The sequence below is a fragment of the Haliotis rubra genome, unplaced genomic scaffold (genome assembly GCF_003918875.1).
Source record: "Haliotis rubra isolate DU_JTF1 unplaced genomic scaffold, ASM391887v1 Scf1442, whole genome shotgun sequence".
NCBI lineage: Eukaryota > Metazoa > Mollusca > Gastropoda > Lepetellida > Haliotidae > Haliotis > Haliotis rubra.
Genome location: NW_025765384.1, coordinates 71,648 through 91,174, shown reverse-complemented (window position 1 = coordinate 91,174; position 19,527 = coordinate 71,648). Strand labels below are relative to the sequence as shown.

Genomic DNA, 19,527 nt, shown 5'->3' with positions numbered 1-19,527 from the left:
TCTGTAGGCTTCCCTGAATCAAACTGCATAGACAGGCCGTTTATATCCTGGCTTGGCTCCTGTAACTAAGATTACAGATTGTAGATTGCTGAATTTGGTTTGTGTCCAGCTGTACATTTGCATGGTACGTGTGAATGAGGAACTTAGTATATTATTACATTGAAACCAAGTTGAACTCCGCTTTATATTGTTCTTTGGTCAATATCGCAATGTTGATGAAAATGATATTATAGAGGTTTTTTCACATTTTTATGTTCCCTTCATTTATGCAAAAGAAATCATCCAAAAACGATGCTTCTCTGTCTGAGCAAGGGAACATAATTTATATAGTGTTGACTAATTAAAATTGATATTTATTAATTGTCCGAACAGGATTCACACATTTCATATGATGTTAGCTTATTCTTGTGGTGGGGAAGGTCTGTGTGGTGTGGGATGGTTCGTGTCTTACACAGCGTAACAGCTTTGTTGTAAGGGATGTTGCTGGAGGGTGCCAGTTAATCTGAGTTATTATATGTCAAACAATGCCTCAAGACGCAAACCTTCGTAAAGTTTAAATTTAATTCCCCATCTCAAGCATTTATTGTGCTAAGAAAAACCTTTATAGCAATCCGAGTGAACAAGGAGGGTGAGGCAACCAATCCATTAGAACTGAGCCCATGGTGTGTATGTATGTGTGCGTGCGTGCGTGCGTGCGTGCGTGTGTGGTGTGGTGTGTGTCTTAACTGATAGATATTGAAAATCAGGCCGTTTGTAAACATAATGACTATATTGGCTCGAGCACTTGTGGTATATGAAGAACAAAAGAATTTCACACTTCAAAACGAACAGTAATATTTTTCATGTTGACATATACTGCTTCAAAACTGTGAATGATATATAGGCTGTGTCATGATATGGATAAGACAACATCATATGGCATAAATGACACTTTAATGACACATGTGATGGTACGAAATACATAATTACCACGTAAATTAACTGATGACGCAAAACTTCAACTCGGTACAGGAAGATTTATGTTTTATATGTAAAGATTGAGTATTTCGAGGTAACCTAAAGAAGCGTACAATAACTCTTGATATGATATTTTTATCTCAGATCTATTTTGAAGATAGCAGTTTACTAAAGCCTTAACCAAACTTCAAAAGACTGGTCTTTCACAAACTGAATACTCTCAAGCAGATCTCACTTATACTGCAATAAACAGTATGGGGATCTCACTTATACTGCAATAAACAGTATGGGGATACATAACGAAGCAAACCGCTTTAGTGATAACAACTTCTGGTTTCCATTTACATCTTTAAGCAAAAACAGGCTGATTGGATGATTTAATGCAATAGTTGGTTAAGTTCATCACTTGGACAAGGTAGTGGAATTCGATACCGAAGTTGATTTACAGACAGAATGTATCAATCAGCTGTTGAATTAGCATCTAATCATCCTGTTTACAATGTAATAGTTTCTGTATATTGGTTTATAAAACTTGTGCTATTTGTTGATTGTACTCTCCGTCTGGTCTCATCAAACTGTGTGCAACTTGCTCTCGGTTACCTGTTCTTGTTGTTGTTAATCTGCTGCTTGTCATACATACTATACATATATTGTCATACATACTATACATATATTGTCATACATACTATACATATATTGTCATACATACTATACATATATTGTCATACATACTATACATATATTGTCATGCATACTATACATATATTGTCATACATACTATACATATATTGTCATACATACTATACATATATTGTCATGCATACTATACATATATTGTCATACATACTATACATATATTGTCATACATACTATACATATATTGTCATACATACTATACATATATTGTCATACATACTATACATATATTGTCATACATACTATACATATATTGTCATGCATACTATACATATATTGTCATACATACTATACATATATTGTCATACATACTATACATATATTGTCATGCATACTATACATATATTGTCATACATACTATACATATATTGTCATACATACTATACATATATACTTCTCATCACCTGGTTGTAGTAACCACCATCTTGATAACAGTGTAGGGATAAACATGGAATCGCCCCTCTGTGCATCCACAAGAAATTGGTATTTGTAAGGTCGTACTTCCAGAATGACTTTGTGTTCTCGATGCAGGTTTTATTTCTAAACATATACAATTTTCTTTATCCCGGATCTCTGGGAAAAAGGAAAAAAGAAACATAAATGCGCTTGTGGGGATAACAGCTCAGTATTTATGCTGTATCTTCACGCATGAGGTGCAGTTGCATTAATATAAAGCAGAAATGGATACTATCAAAATACGGCGTGTTCCTGCAGTTCTCATATGAAAACATATGTGTCATGTAAGAAGCAGTATATATTTGTAAAATGTGAATGAACTCAAATAGAACAAAAGATGCTTGAAATAGTTAAGCCTATACGTTTCTCCTGACTCTAACATTGGAGGGGCATTGAAACAGGGGAACCTTGGGGAATGAATGTTATGAGCGAAAATACGACGAACCAATCAGAACGCACGGAATGATTGCGGAACTTTGATAAAATATACTCCAGAGTGCATTAATCGTCATATGTATCGTCATATTGACAGGTACAAAGAACCGCATTGTGTTGCCTAACGTGAAGCTTCTAATAAGAATAATGCTATGAACGGTGAGAAGACCCATTCGCTGTCTGGGCTGTTTGTAGAGGGGACAAGGTCCCTAAGCCAATGATGAGCATTTACCAGCCTGACTGTGCCAGGATCGCCCGTACCCTCTCTGCTGCATTTTCATCTTAAACTGCAAAGCATGATAATAATAAAAGGAGATACCAGTTTGAAAGAGCAGGTTCTCCTCGTGTAGTCCTTTTCTAATGATATTGGCATGACATTTGGATTCGACTAACGTAATACTCTTCATTTGAAACGTGGTAATGTAATTAATGATGGATAGGTCAAGTTATAAGGGGGAGGAGTCATTAAGCTTCTTGTGGAAGATCAGGCCAACACCAGGAATGCAAGTTCGAGACAAGCTCCAGAATGCCCAAATTCAAGACAAACTTCCATGAGCCTTACCAGCCTGACTGTGCCAGGATCATCCGAACCCTCCCTGCTGCATTTTCATCTTAATCTGTAAAACATAATTATAGAATAATAACTTCTGAATACAAAACGTCACAATGGCTTGCCTCATTTTTATTAGCCATGGTTATGACCCTGAACATGTCCTGTAAGTCCTGGAAAACGGAGGATTCTCCATCTCCACTGAGAAGCTCTTGTCATATTGCGTGTACACGTTCCAGCTTCAAGTCTCATAATACCTGTGCTATTGGCAAACATGTGTATCTTGTGGAAACAATGTTCCTGCTTTTCTGATCATTGCAAGCCTCTTTCGTCATGTGTACAGGTGACGTTACAGACGGAATCGATCCGACTTTAGGTCCACTGTAATGCTCATTGTATGTATAAATGTATAAATGTATAAATGTACAGCTTCAAGCCTCATAATACCAGTGCTATTGGCAAACATGTGTATCTTGTGGAAACAATGTACCCGTTTTGACAAATTGTTAAACATGTATAGATTGGTAAAAAGTTCAAAACAAACTGTTGACTATGAACTTCATTTCAGATCCTCGTTCACTGCCTGAACATGGCGACCAGGATAAAAGATACGTGGACAAACAGGTATCTGTAATCAACACGCCTGTCACTCATCTTGTTTATGGCATCATGCCAGCAAGTAATCTGTGAACCTTTCTGTAGCCAACAAATATGACGCAAACACCCCACCTAATTGATCGGTCCGTCTATTATACGTGTTAACGGTTAAAGTATTCCCTGTTCAGTGTTGCATTGTTAGTGAGAGTTAACCACATTCGTAAAGGTACCCCCAGTGATTTCGTAATTGTTATAAAAGGCATGCATTTGTCCTGATATACGAATACCTGATGTATATATTAACTAAATATTACGTTAACATACACAAAATATCTAATTAATGAAGCCTGTCCGAGTTTTGTAGGAACACGACAATGTGGTAAAGGACCTGTCAGAACAAGTGGCAACCTTGACGCTACAATTACAAGAGATGAAGGAGAAGGAACGAGCACAACTGGCAGGTACACGTTGTACACCGTGTGTTTGAAAGATTAAATATATTTGAAACTCTAACCAATCGTAAAGGTTCAAACTAGTACAAGTGACTAATTCCATGGAGTGGCGTGTTCTGAAGGTATGAGTTAATGGAAGTTAGCCAGAAATATGTATGTTATGAACTACAGTTAGTTATGAAATACAGTATAGTTAACGAGGTTAGCAGATAAATACTGTTTGATTATCATGTATTGATTCTCACATGTTCCTCGGTTTGCTTTAGACATATGGTTGTGGAAGACGAGGCCAGGTTCTCCTCAGCCCTCAGAAAGCAGTGGAATCTGTGAGTACAAACTGTCACAAGGAACAATTATTCATGAAGTTGTGTACGTAACTGTAACACATTACATGAAAAGCCCGTCTTGTAGCTGGGTCCTGTTGTCCCTGGGCGTGATAATGCTGGAATATTACTAAACGCAGTGTAAAACCAAACTCACTCACTCACTCACTTCTGTAGCTGTGAGTTGGCAGAGGCAAATAGGACAGCGGCACGAGGCATTGCAGACAGAAAAACGATATGAATCTTCCAAGCGTCTATTTACTGTGGAAATGTAATAGGTAGATGGGATGGCAAAGACCTTTCAATTTGTTATCTCGTTAAATACATCCACAGCTATAAATCTTGAACAGTTGGAACGCAAAAGACATTTTAACTTCAATCAATAGAATATCAGAATTTGTGTTTAGTTCATGTTAAATTCTTACATAAATGACTCTAGTAAAACTGTAAATCCTATAGCTGCAGACCTTACTGTTTCAGGTACATCAACAAACACAATGACAGATGTTGGTGTTGAGGAGTTTCAGGATACCACAGGTAAAGTGGAACAGGATCGGTATTTGTTTTATGTGTGGACAACTTCTTTGTTGCAATGGATGCGACGTGTCAGTATAGATGCTAACACCGTTATCAAGCAACTGATACACAACATTACGGACAAGGAGAATTATACATGGATGCTATTTGAGTTTATACAATTACCGAGGTTGATGTACTGTCTGATGACATTACTAACAGATGTTGTGGTAATAGATAATGGTCATGAAGCCAGATGGACGAAGGGTAGGGGCCGCTTAATCTTGACTGGCCTTGATCAGATAATGGTAGGTCGTAGAGATGTAATAACCTTGATTTCTGTAGAAAAACTTCTGAACCATAATCTTTACAGTATTTTACGTATAGTGTCACTAAGCAGTATGCTCAATAATCTTTTGTTTAGATTTTTTTGTCATTAGTCGGGCTTACGTATAAATTAAATAAACCCAAGGCTTGCCGAAATCACGTTTTACGTTTTGCGGGATGGCAGTTGCTTCGTACCAACTTCCGGTTAGGGTGAGTACTAACACTGTCACGGAAGAATATTACTCCTATGCAAACCACCTATCGAACTGTCAGTCACTGTCAGTTTGTGTATTTGAACACGATGCTGCAGTTGAAATTTGATAATAAGTATAATCTGATCACAGTAAATCTGATCACATGTGATCCCGGAGTTATTTTGTGAAAGTTTTAGCGTAAATAATTTCATGTTTTCCTATATTTTTCAGTATGACAGAAGGATACTTAGTTACTGGTTTCTGTGAGAACATGTGTTGCTATGAATATATTAACAGATCTGTCAGAACCTGAAGACGGCCGCCGTCAAAAAGGGGGCGCCAGTAACCCACAGGTATAGTCTATTTGGCATGTTTGAAAATCATTGTAGTAAGACTCCCATGCTGGCTAGGTTCACAATCTCCAAGCGACATCACAGACGGATCAAACCTGGTGTTGATGGAGTCCATCATTCCTCTTGAGAAGTGTTGGAATTGTACACACGGCAAACAGACGGGTACTTGACAACACGAGATCTTGATCTGACATATACCTCTCAAATATACCTAAACTTTAAAGCAACAGCAACAGTTTCAGATGATATTGGTTGCAGCTGAACCAAACAAGCATTTGATCGTATGTCTAATTAATGCTACTCGTTTACCAATCATCGCGAACAAGTACAATGCTGATTAACCAGCTCTTACTAATTCACGCTCATTTAACCATGTTTAAAACCCATGTCTTGCAGCACACGTCTGGAACCATCACTGATGTGAGAAGACAACCCGCAGACACGAGGCAGGAACTGAAGGCCACAAAGGAGAGGATGCACAGACTTGAGATCGCACACCGCAAAGGTAACCCCCGTCAAGTGTTACAGTATTTTCACGGTTGTGTGCGTAGCATGTGTTAGCCCTACACCAATCCTGAAATGTCACACTTAGTGTGTTTCAAGCGGCACACAGACCAAAGTATCTCAGTGTGCAAGCTGATGCTGATACAGTACGCCGTATACAGTGTAAATGTCCACGGTACACCCAAGACACAATATGTACGATTCCTGCTTCTTTTAGACTTCTCCATGTTCCCTTGATGGAAATAATACATACACATATACAAGTGTACCTGTAATGATATTACGCTTAATCAAACCATTACTGCCGGTTTATGTATGTAATGCAAATATATACACATTTTGGCTTATCTCTGTTTACATGTTTAGACATTCTCAGCACGTTCACTACAGGTAAATAGAAGAATAGCAAAACAACACCCACCCATTACAATAAAAATAAGTGCATTTATAATGCGCTAACTCCATTCACTAGGTGAATGCTCATAGCACTAACAATCTGATCATTATTATCCCGGATAACCCAGACTGCCAGTGGGGCGCTAGGTTATTAGTGACATGACTTTTTCCACCGGGTACCCATTTTCTGCTGGGTGAACAGAGTTTTGAACACACTCACTTGCCTAAGATGAGACCACATGTATCACATGTGCTTCGTTGTGGGGCTGGACTGAAGTCCTCAAAACTCTCAGGAGTCAAGCTGCCAAACACGGTCACACATCCAAGGGCTCTCCGCGCTCAACGTTGCTTGACTTCATCCGATTTGTGACCTGATCTCTATGCACAGGACCGCACACCACCACAGTCATTATACAACAACAAATATTTATTGAAAAACGATGTAAAATATTGCATAAATCTTTGATTCCAAGTCAGCACCATAATCAATTGTTTCCTTAATGACAAGAAATAGCACATTTGTCACCACTCGCCCCTTTCGGTAACCTCCAGGAAGACTCGTCCCCGTCTCGATGCTTGTTATGTGCGAAAATACGACAAACTAATCAGAACGCGCGTAATGGTTGGGGTGTTTTCATAAAAATAATTCCGACTACTTGAATCGCTTTTGGCATTATGTTATTGTTTAAAAATCATGAAATATATATATCGTCTTATTGAAAGTACTAAGAACGTAGCTAACAGAATTGCGCTGTCTAATGTGAGGTTTTTGATAAGAATCATGCGATTGACGGTAAGAGATTCAAATACACGCACGTGAGTTTGTTGACATAACGGTTCTCAGGGACCAACTGAATGTATTTCTGGCGATCTTGCGGGCTTGTTGTGGTGATTGTATGTGCGCTTCCAACAGTTTTTTGAAACGTAGTTATAGATCGCTACGGGTTTCAAAACAATAATATTATATCTGTATGTAACTGAACTGGGCATATATTTCAATTCACTAGGAATATTTTAGTCTGACCCTTTTTGGGTCATTCATATATTTTTCAGCGAATTCATTTAAAATTCCATTTGGGGTATGACAGCAAGGTTACACGTATGTTCAGTTTGAGAATTATTATAAAAGTCATATTTAGTTTCTCCTTTGGAATTTAATGTGGCGGTTTTTTATAAATTTTATTTGCATATTCAATAAAACAAATCCCATTTGTGATTATCAAATCTTTTTCAGAAATATAATTGGAAATATAAGGTGACCATCTGGTAATAATTACGTCAGAATATGTCTATAACAAATATGTTTTTCTCTTTGTTTTAGTTGTAGTTGTACCAAGGTTTATTTCTTTAAAATAAATAAGCAAAAACAAAAACAGCAATACAATGTATGAATGAGTAGTTTGAAGGTATTAAGTATTATTGGAATGAAACATGAATAGAGTTATCGTTCCTGTTTGAAGTAGTTCTGATGTTCCTACGCCAATATGAAATCCTTCAAGAGGGGGCACGAGTCACAATTCGGCTTGTCCCGGAATAACACGAGTTGGTCACAAATGCCTCTTCCGCAGATATTTCACAATAAAAGAGCAACGCAACTATCCTCTTTTATACATCAATACCATCAACACGTACTCTTCCCATACCAAGATGCTCAACAAACAGCTATGAGAGTCAGTGTTCTGTGAAAGGCAATCCGTTCATGACACATCGTCTGACTCTCGCCACGAGGTTTCCTTTTCGCCATAATACACCAAATATACACAGCAACATCTCAAATAAGACCTACGACCTAGCATTTGCTAGCATTGGTATCTATCGTGACCATACTTTATGCATCCACAGCTAGAATAAGAGAGGGACCACTTCCATTCGTGAACAACTCGTGTTATTCCGGGACAAGCCGAATACCGTGCCCCTTAGGAAAGATTCATATTGGCGTATGAACATGAGAAGAACTTCAAACAAGAACGACAACTCTATTTCTGTTTAATTCCATCAGTAATAAGGCTGAAGGGGTCGTTGTCGGCACAGGTACTACAGATATGTACCCCAGGTACGTTTCTGTATACAGATATGTACCCTAAACAAAGTCATAATACAGAAACGTACCCGGTACCCTAAAAGGCGGACGAGTCCATATTCCGCAATCCAAAACCGAAACCGTATGTAGTTGTTCCCGTTCAACTGATTCCGAGTGGAATTCATGTGCATCGCGAAATATCCGTTATGGCGTATTCTCATTACTTACATAACGCAATGAAATGTATCTAATACAACAGCATGACAGAATACGACACAATAGGAATGGAATCGTCCTAGGGTACGTTTCTGTATTTTCATTATGGGTACATATCTATAGTACCCGTGCCGACAACGACCCCTTCAGCAGTAATAAGCATAAGAAAATATCTGCTTTAAACAGATTTTACCTGTTTTAACAATAGGATCCCAGAAACGTCAGATTGAAATATCCCGAGTGAAGTGAAATGTAAGCACAGTATTTAAGATAAAAGTTGATGAGTTTTATAGAAATGTATTGTTTTACAACTAGTAGTTATTCATGTAAGAGTAGCTTAAACTGTCGGAAAGCGCGCGTAAAATCTCCACAGCAAGCCCGCAAGATGGTCGTAGAAATCGCTCAACGTGAGAGCCGCTCTGTGGGTGGGTGTATTTTAAACTGTCACCGTCCACGGCCCTATCCTTATTAAAACTTTCGCATTAGGCAATACAATTTTGTAAGCTACGTTCCTTATAATGTCAAAATGACGATGTCTATTTTTCAGTCACATAATGCCATAAACGATATACGTACGACATAACTTGGGTGTGCAGTTGTGAAGCCGTATGTGTCGTGTGGGTGGGGTGTGCAGTTGTGGAGCTGTCTGTGTCGTCTGAATTGGGTATGCAGTTGTGAAGCCGTCTGTGTCGTGTTACTTTAGTGTGCAGTTGTGAAGCCATCTGTGTCGTGTGAGTGGGGTGTGCAGTTGTGAAACCGTCTGTGTCGTCTGAGTTTTGTGTGCAGTTGTGACGCCGTCTGTGTCGTCTGAGTTGGGTGTGCAGTTGTGAAGCCATCTGTATCGTGTGAGTTGGGTATGCAGTTGTGACGCCGTCTGTGTCGTCTGAGTGGGGTTTGCAGTTATTAAGCTGTCTGTGTCGTCTGAGTTGGGTATGTAGTTGTGAAACTGTCTGTGTCGTCTGAGATGGGTATGCAGTTGTGAAGCCGTCTGTGTCGTCTGAGTTGGGTTTGCAGTTATTAAGCTGTCTGTGTCGTCTGAGTTGGGTATGCACTTGTGAAGCCGTCCGTGTCGTCTGAGTTGGGTATGCAGTTGTGAAGCCATCTGTGTCGTGTGGGTGGGGTGTTCAGTTGTGAAGCTCTCTGTGTTGTCTGAGTTGGGTTTGTAGTTGTGATGCCGTCTGTGTCGTGTAAGTGGTGTATGCACTTGTGAAGCTGCCTGTGTCGTCTGAGTGGTGTATACAGTTATGAAGCCGTCTGTGTCGTCTGATTTTGGTATGTAGTTGTGAAGCCGTCTGTGTCGTCTGAGTGGGATGTGCAGTTGTGAAGCTGTCTGTGTCGTGTGAGTGGGGTGTGCAGTTGTGAAGCCGTCTGTGTCGTCTGAGTTGGGTGTGCAGTTGGAAGCCATCGGTATCGTGCGAGTTGGGTATGCAGTTGTGAAGCCGTATGTGTCGTCTGAGTTGGGTGTGCAGTTGTGAAACCGTCTGTGTCGTCTGAGTTGGGTGTGCAGTTGTGAAACTGTCTGTGTCGTCTGAGTTGGGTGTGCAGTTGTGAAACCGTCTGTGTCGTCTGAGTTGGGTATGCAGTTGTGAAGCTGTCTGTGTCGTCTGAGTTGGGTATGCAGTTGTGAAGTCGTCTGTGTCGTCTGAGTTGGGTGTGCAGTTGTGAAACTGTCTGTGTCGGCTGAGTTGGGTATGCAGTTGTGAAGCTGTCTGTGTCGTCTGGAGTTGTGTATGCAGTTGTGAAACGGTCTGTGTCGTCTGAGTTGGGTATGCAGTTGTGAAGCTGTCTGTGTCGTCTGAGTTGGGTATGCAGTTGTGAAGTCGTCTGTGTCGTCTGAGTTGGGTATGCAGTTGTGAAGCCGTCTGTGTCGTCTGAGTTGGGTATGCAGTTGTGAAGCTGTCTGTGTCGTCTGAGTTGGGTATGCAGTTGTGAAGCTGTCGAATGTGTCTGTGTCGTCTGAGTTGGGTGTGCAGTTGTGAAGCTGTCTCTGTGTCGTCGTGAGTTGGGTGTGCAGTAGTGTATCCGCTTGGGGCATGCAGCTGTCTGTGTCGTCTGAGTTGGGTGTGCAGTTGTGAAGCTGTCTGTGTCGTCTGAGTTGAGTTGGGTGTGCAGTTGTGAAGCCGTCTGTGTCGTCTGAGTTGGGTGTGCAGTTGTGAAGCTGTCTGTGTCGTCTGAGTTGGGTATGCAGTTGTGAAGCCGTCTGTGTCGTCTGAGTTGGGTGTGTAGTAGTGATGCCGTCCGTGTCGGCTGAGTTGGGTATGCAGTTGTGAAGCTGTCTGTGTCGTCTGAGTTGGGTGTGCAGTTGTGAAACCGTCTGTGTCGTCTGAGTTGGGTATGCAGTTGTTGTCTGTGTCGTCTGAAGCCGTCTGCGTCGTCTGGAGATGGGTATGCACTTGTGAAGCCGTCTGTGCCGTGTAAGCAGTTGTGAAGCTGTCTGTGTCGTCTGAGTTGAGTATGCGGTTGTGTAAGCCGTCCGTGTCGTGAGGGTCCGTCAGTTGTGAAGCTGTCTGTGTCGTCTGAGTTGGCAGCGCAGATGTCTGTGTCGTCTGAGTTGGGTATGAAAGCCGTATGTCGTCGAGATCTGTGAGCCGTCTGTGCCGTGTATTCAGTTGGTGTCTGTGTCGTGTATTCGGTTGTGCAGCTGATCTATGTCGATGCCGTCTGTGTCGTCTGAGTTGGGTATGCAGTTGTGAGTTGGGTGTGTAGTAGCCAGTCTGTGTCGTCTGAGTTGGTATGCAGTTGTGAAGCTGTCTGAGTTGGGTATGCAGTTGTGAAGCTGTCTGAGTTGGGTATGCAATTGTGAAGCCGTATGTGTCGTCTGAAATGGGTATGCACTTGTGAAGCCGTCTGTGTCATGTATGCAGTTGTGAAGCCGTATGTGTCGTGTGGGTGGGGTGTGCAGTTGTGAAGCTTTCTGTGTTGTCTGAGTTGGGTTTGCAGTTGTGAAGCCGTCTGTGTCGTCTGAGTTGGGTATGCAGTTGTGAAGCCGTCTGTGTCGTCTGAGTGGTGTATACAGTTATGAAGCCGTCTGTGTCGTCTGAGTAGGGTGTGCAGTTGTGAAGCTCTCTATGTCGTCTGAGTTTGGGAATGCAGTTGTGAAGCCGTCTGTGTCGTCTGAGTTGGGTATGCAGTTGTGAAGCAGTTGTGAAGCTGTCTATGTCGTCTGAGTTGGGTGGGCAGTTGTGAAGCTGTCTGTGTCGTCTGAGTTGGGTATGCAGTTGTGAAACTGTCTGTGTCGTCTGAGTTTGGTATTCAGTTGTGAAGCCGTATATGTCGCCTGAGATGGGTAAGCAGTTGTGAAGCCGTCTGTGTCGTGTATGCAGTTGTTAAACCGTCTGTGTCGTGTTGGTGGGGTCCGCAGTTGTGAAGCTGTCTGTGTTGTCTGAGTTGGGTATGCAGTTGTGAAGCCGTGTCTGTCGTGTATGCAGTTGTGAAGCCGTCTCTGTGGTGTTAGTTGGGTGTGCAGTTGTGAAGCCGTCTGTGTCGTTTATGCAGTTGTGAAGCTGTCTGTGTCGTGTGGGTGGGATGTGCAGCAGTGAAGCCGTCTGTGTCGTGTTAGTTTGGTGTGCAGTTGTTAAGTGGTCTGTGCAATCTGAGTTGGGTGTGCAGTTGTGAAGCCGTGTGAGTTGTGTGTGCAGTTGTGAATCCGTCTGTGTCGTCTGAGTTGGGTATGCAGTAACGAAGCCGTCTTTGTTTTCTGAGTTGTGTATGCAGTTGTTAAGCCGTTTCTGTCGTCTGAGTTTGGTATGTAGTTATGTTCAGTGTCGTCTTAGTGGGGTATACAGTTTTGAAGCCATCTGTGTGGTCTGAGCGGGATATCCGGTTGTGAAGCTGTCTGTGTCGTGTGACTGGGGTACACATGTTAAACTGCGGGACTAGCTCTGTACTGTAACACTGACACAAGTCAGGACTAGAACAGTTAGCTACACGCGTACATTCCCGGTACGTTTCAGGTTTAATCTGGTTTAGAATTTGTGTAAAACTCAATGAGCGGCGGTGTGTGTATCGCGTGGTCCTGGACACGGGGCCTTACTCCCAATATTGATCACTGGTTTGTCTGGTAGGATCATTTACCTTCTGCTTTTATAGAAGTTAACTAATGCTGACAACCTAAAGATAGAATCATAGCTTTCTTTTAAACGATAGTTCCCGGCAGGCAGAGACCACCATTAGTTGAATCATCAAGCAGGGTCTCATCACACTAAGTTACCGTCATGGTGGCTGGCCGTCAGCTGGCTTTGTGTACCGCTCTGTGACGCTCTGACGTCGCGGTTTAAAGAAGGTATACATTGTATATAAAAGTGTTACAACGTTCCTGTTTCTGCACCAAGTGACACTGAATGATATAAAGATCAACTTGAGTTTATTGTCTTTCCAACATCCAATACAACAGGTGTGAAAGTGCCGGTATTCTAAGTTGGTTACCTTTTCACATCAATCGTAATATCGAGGCCTGCCAATGTGGCAAGAACAGATAAATAAGTGCCTTTGTTTGTCAGGTAATTCATGTCATTGTTAAGTACAATATTTGACGTCTATATTTATGTCAAAATATATACTCATTGAAAATTTGGAACGTGTTATATTTGTTTGACATCAAGACGAAATTGATGGAAATTCACGTGATTAGTTACTTGGCTCTGTCAAGACATAGTGAGTGAGTGAGTTTGGTTTTACACCGCTTTTAGCAATATCACGGCGAGGGACACCAGAAACGGGCTTCACACAATGTACCCATGTGGGAATCGAACCCGGGTCTTCGGCGTGACCAGCGAACGCTTTAACCACTAGGCTACCCCACCGCCCCTGTCAAAGTATAGCACTGGTCTGGTTTGGTCTTTAAGAAAACGTCTAGGTAGGTGAGTAGAGAAGGTGTATGATCCCTCGCACTTCCAACACCCAGAAGCAATCTATGTCCTTCATTACACTCGTGCATTAATTCAGCACCACCCTATTTGAAAATAAGATGTGATGGTACAGAAAATATAGGGTATGGCCATCAATTTAATCAACCTATAGTTAAAGAAGCTTTATCCATTGACAGTTTTACAAATACCATAACCTTTTTCGATTCTTTATAAAAGAATATGTTGATGAAAATGTGATGGGACTGACTTTTTACCCAAAATATCTATCCCTCTCCTGCTCAAACAACACAAGTAAGCTTTAATTATGCATAATCAGGAAGAACCCGAATGTCAAAGATTCAGATTGTTAATTAAAAAAAACTGAAAAAGGCCACATTAATAAAATTTTGGAATAAAAAAATTATGGTTTTGAGTTTATTGTATTGAATAAACACCTTTCCTTGTCGGATACTGATACTTACAGCTAAATGTCTGTTTTGTTTGTAACTTTCACTGCATTTTGAAATTCTATTATTTTTAGTTTGACTGTAACTTTTTCCTCAATCTTAGTTTACAAACTTTCATCCATTCACAATAAATAACGAATATATAGGGCACATAACAATCAATTATTATTTTCACTTTTCAAAATAAGCCAAAGTGTTTTAGAACAGAAAAACACCTGTTATAAATAAAGGCAATTATTATAATTCAAGTACATGGTAATTTCAATGATGTTTTCGTTTTGAAATGTTAACTGCCTACTCTATCAAATTATAAAGGTTATTTTTTTTTTAAGATTTTAGAATATTCATTTCAAGCAAAATTAATTAGTAAAAGTACAGGGTGGTGCACGGATGTATGTGTATACAGGTGAATCAAATTAAAATAAACAAGATTTCGAATACACATTTAAATTTGGGCTCCAGTCATTAACGTTTCAGAATGTTATGTGTTAAACCAAATTACTGGAAAGAAAATTGCTAAAAGACAATTCTCGTGTGTTACTGTTCAGTTGGGGAAAGAGTCATTGTTGCAAAATTAGGTTGGGTTTGGTTGATGTTTAACGCCGCACTCAGCAACAATATTCCAGCTATGTGGCTTCGGTCTGTACATAATGGAGTATGGACCATTCAATCCAGTGATCAACAGCATGAGCATCCATCTACCCAATTTGGATACGATGACATGTGTCAACCAAGTCAGCGAGCCTGACCACCCGATCCCGTTAGTTGCCTCTTACGACAAGCATTGGTTACTGAAGACCAGTTCTAAACAGGATCTTCTCTGGTAATGTTTTTGAATGTGTACGTTGCGTCCATGATGGAGTCTTGAACAGACAATCATGTGGTTGATATCAGGAGCATCATCGCGAGCATCAAATACATCTGTGTTGGTACATAATGATTGTTGGTAGGTTTTTGTAAATTGTGAGCACCATGAGTCAGCGTGTGTTGAATGTAACAGCGTGTGTTGAATGTAACAGCGTGTGTTGAATGTAACAGCGTGTGTTGAATGTAACAGCGTGTGTTGAATGTAACAGCGTGTGTTGAATGTAACAGCGTGTGTTGACGTACATTTGGTGATAAATCATTACGACTTTGGATGCTTTTATACTTTTGCAACAGTTACTGTATTTCCAGTTAAACAAGGCATCTTGTATAGACAGAGAACAGTTTTACCATAACCTTTGCTCCATGTGATTCCCATATAGCTGGGATATTGCTGAGTGCGGCGTAAAACTAAACTCACTCACTCCATGTGATTCAGGTAATAATGTCCACATTATATTGAAGGCACAGCTAACATGATTTTCATTGAAGCGATTCTTTCTAAAACTCGAATTGTACAGGGATGAAAATGTTCTGACGTCAAAGTTATATGATTCTGTGTTAAAATTACAATTAGTAATCAGTGTAGCTTTTGGTGATAATTGTTATAGAGATGTATCTAGGCATCTCGAATAACACTGAGACCTCAGTAGATAAATAGACACCACGTGAAGCCGTATTACTGTAATTCAGTGCATATACGCAGTGTATGAAATAAGCCAAACCCCAGCCAGACATCTGGGCTGGTAACTTGAAAAACTTACCAGCCCAGAAGAGCTTTAACCTGTCCTTCTTAAATACTAAATAGACAGTGCCAGTGGACACGTTATCAATATATATTTTTTCATCCGTCCATCGGGCTGGCTACCTGTAAAATTAGACCGTCCGGAAGAAATCTAGCCCGTGTCGGGCGGTCGGACGGGCCTTATTTCATACACTGATTACATACAGTGCATCTGTTGTTGTGTGAATGTGGAACATAGAGGCCAGCGGTGCCTTTGATCTCGCTACTTATTTATCTCCAGCACCGTGTAGTACATGATGAAGAAGCTTAGTTAATGTTGGCTATTGTTGTAAGTCGGGCAGATTTCACCCCACCGTGCATGAAATAGGGAGGTGTGGCTGAATGGGGAAGACGTGGGGATGTCTGTTTGTAAGTGTGGCGGGTTGCCCACTTGACCATATCACAAGCAATATCGAGCGCCAAACTCGGTGTTGCGCCTGATATGACACGTCACAATGACGTCATAACTCGCAGTTTAGCGCGACCGGTGTCGCTAGTCAGGGCATTTCCAGGTTGACAGTGAGATGTGTGTGTTGTGTGAGGACGATAGCGGGGTAAGTTTGTTTATCTCTATATTTTGTACTTTTAGAACCAGTAGATAAGGTTGTGAACAGAGCAGAGTGGACAACGACTACTGTAGGGATTAGGCAGCAGGTACTTGCTTTGTTAAAATGTGAATAGATACAAGCTCTTTCAGTCTTTGTGCATGGTGGGTTCATGTGTACAGTACAATATACTGTAGAAAGTTTGTGTCGAGGAGAAAAGTTCGTGGCAAATGTATGCCGTTCCTATATTTGTATGTAGACGTTATGTATGTACTTGTATGTGTACAAGTATGCTATCGTTGTGTGCCCGGGTGAACAATAACGACAGCCTCTAGATGTAGTTTCCGTTCTCCGTATCCTAGATACTTTCCATAACTTAATGTACAGAAGTTACAAGATCTTCCTGATAGGAATCACATGGACATGCAGATCTATGATGATCAATGTACACCTATGATGTGACATTGTCATCAGACTTGGTTCTATAATAATGCTACTGTGAAGACCATACAAAAGATTTCATGATCTGAGAAACTACTGACACCAGTGTATAGCCGCCACCATTACCTTCCTACAAGGTGCTCTGTTCATAAACTTCAGAAATAAAATATGCTTAGAATGCTGCATTTACATTGTACAAAAAGGGCAAAAATAATTAACGTGTGACCACGCATGTTTTGTACACTCACCGGCAACTGTTGTAGCAGCCGTGAGTGAATGCCGTTACTTGGTTGAACGTAGCAATATCTGATTTACAGGACACGACATACAACTTGTAAATACATTGTAGATGTATGAGCTGGTCAGGTTGGCAAGACAATGGTATTTACAGTTTTAAAACCTTGATTCATGTAAATGTAGACATATGGAAGTTCACACCATCACAGCTCAATGTAGAAAACACCGAATCTTGTAATTTAAAGAAATGACTCCGGAACATATATATTTTCTTTTTATAGGTCTTTCTTAACAAATACCTTTACAATATGTTTTTAACTTAACAATCTGAATCGATGAGTATCACAGGTTATGAAACAACAATAATGTTGCAGCCTTGTTGCACAAGGAATTAAGAACCATCCCTCATGAACACCTAATACCACCATACACAATAATACCACCATACACAATAATAACACCATACACAATAATACCACCATACATAATAACACCACCATACACAAAAATACCACCATACACAATAATACCACCATACACAATAATACCACCATACAATAATACCACCATACATAATAATACCACTATACACAATAATACCACCATGCACAACAATACCACCATACACAATAATACCACCATGCACAATAATACCACCATGCACAACAATACCACCATATATAATAATACCACCATGGACAACAATACCACCATACACAACAATACCACCATAAACAATAATACCACCATGCACAATAATACCACCATACACAATAATACCACTATGCACAATAATACCACCATACACAATAATACCACCATACACAAAAACACCACCATACACAACAATACCACCATACACAATACTACCACCATACACAACAATACCACCATACACAATAATACCACCATACACACACAATACTATACACACACAATACCACCATGCACAACAATTATACCACTGTACACACAATAATACCACCATACACAATAATACCACTATTCATAATAATACCACCATACACAATAATACCACCATACACAATAATACCACCATACACAATAATACCACTATACACAAAAATACCACCATACACAATAATACCACCATACACAATAATACCACCATACACAATAATACCACCATAAACAATAATACCACCATACACAATAATACCACCATACACAATAATACCACTATACACAATAATACCACCATACACAATAATACCACTATACACAATAATACCACCATGCACAACAATACCACCATACACAACAATACCACCATACACAATAATACCACCATACACAATAATACCACCATACACAACAATACCACCATACACAATAATACCACCATACACACTAATACCACTATACATAATAATACCATCGACATGACATATTCTGTGTTGAAGTCTTCTACATGATATATTCTGTGTTAAAGTCTTCCACATGACATATTATGTGTTGAATTATTCGACATGACATATTCTGTGTTGAAGTCTTCTTCATGACATATTCTATGTTGAAATCTTCTTCATGACATATTCTGTGTTGAAGTGTTCTACATGACATATTCTGTGTTGAAGTATTCTACATGACATATATTCTGTGTTGAAGTCTTCTACATGACATATTCTGTGTTGAAGTGTTCTACATGACATATATTCTGTGTTGAAGTGTTCTACATAACATATTCTGTGTTGCAGCCTGGAGACGGATGGAAGCACGGAGACCTGGACCTACACAGAAGTCTGATGTACCCGGTAGGTGGGGGTATATTGTGTACCAGATGTGATAGTCGCACGTCGCACTGAGTATACATGGTATCAGGTTATAAGATCTGCCAGAAAGCTTTGTCCTTTCTAAAAACAATCCCGGTGTCATCTACCGGAAAGCTGTGTGGCTTTCAAAAGTTATCCTTTATAGAAATTAACTCTATGCATTCAGCTTATTGATGTATATCTTATATATCTGTAGTGTGACATCTTCGGTGATAAATGTAAACAAGATAACAACTCTGAGAATGTAATGTAATGTTATGAAATGTAATGTAATGAATCTGGTGTTCATTCTAACCCTCCTGTTTGTCTCCACAGCCACGATCAAAGAGGGGGACACACGGAAGTATGGAACCCGCTCCAGACCTGACACACGAGGTGGGTGGAGACAATGTCACGTGTGTTGTAGTTGGCAGACCACTCTCCACACACACACAAAACTGTGTTAGAACTGTTAGATGACATTCTAATTATGTAAATAACCAACGTGTAAAAACATGAGCCAGTTCTTGTGATTCCCTGTACCCCCGCCATGTTGCTGTCAGTTCCTGTGATCCCTG

General features: G+C 40.3%; 1 protein-coding gene across 1 annotated transcript in view; it reads left to right on the top strand.

Moving 5' to 3' along the window:
* LOC124269370 overlaps positions 1 to 19,527 on the top strand; it is a 39,934-nt gene that overhangs the window by 17,996 nt on the left and 2,411 nt on the right. The window contains exons 4-11 of the mRNA XM_046704387.1: positions 3,663 to 3,718; positions 4,056 to 4,152; positions 4,410 to 4,469; positions 4,947 to 5,003; positions 5,801 to 5,856; positions 6,253 to 6,361; positions 18,896 to 18,952; positions 19,286 to 19,345. Of these exons, the coding sequence (XP_046560343.1) occupies positions 3,663 to 3,718; positions 4,056 to 4,152; positions 4,410 to 4,469; positions 4,947 to 5,003; positions 5,801 to 5,856; positions 6,253 to 6,361; positions 18,896 to 18,952; positions 19,286 to 19,345 (552 nt within the window). The remainder of the gene's footprint in view (positions 1 to 3,662; positions 3,719 to 4,055; positions 4,153 to 4,409; positions 4,470 to 4,946; positions 5,004 to 5,800; positions 5,857 to 6,252; positions 6,362 to 18,895; positions 18,953 to 19,285; positions 19,346 to 19,527) is intronic.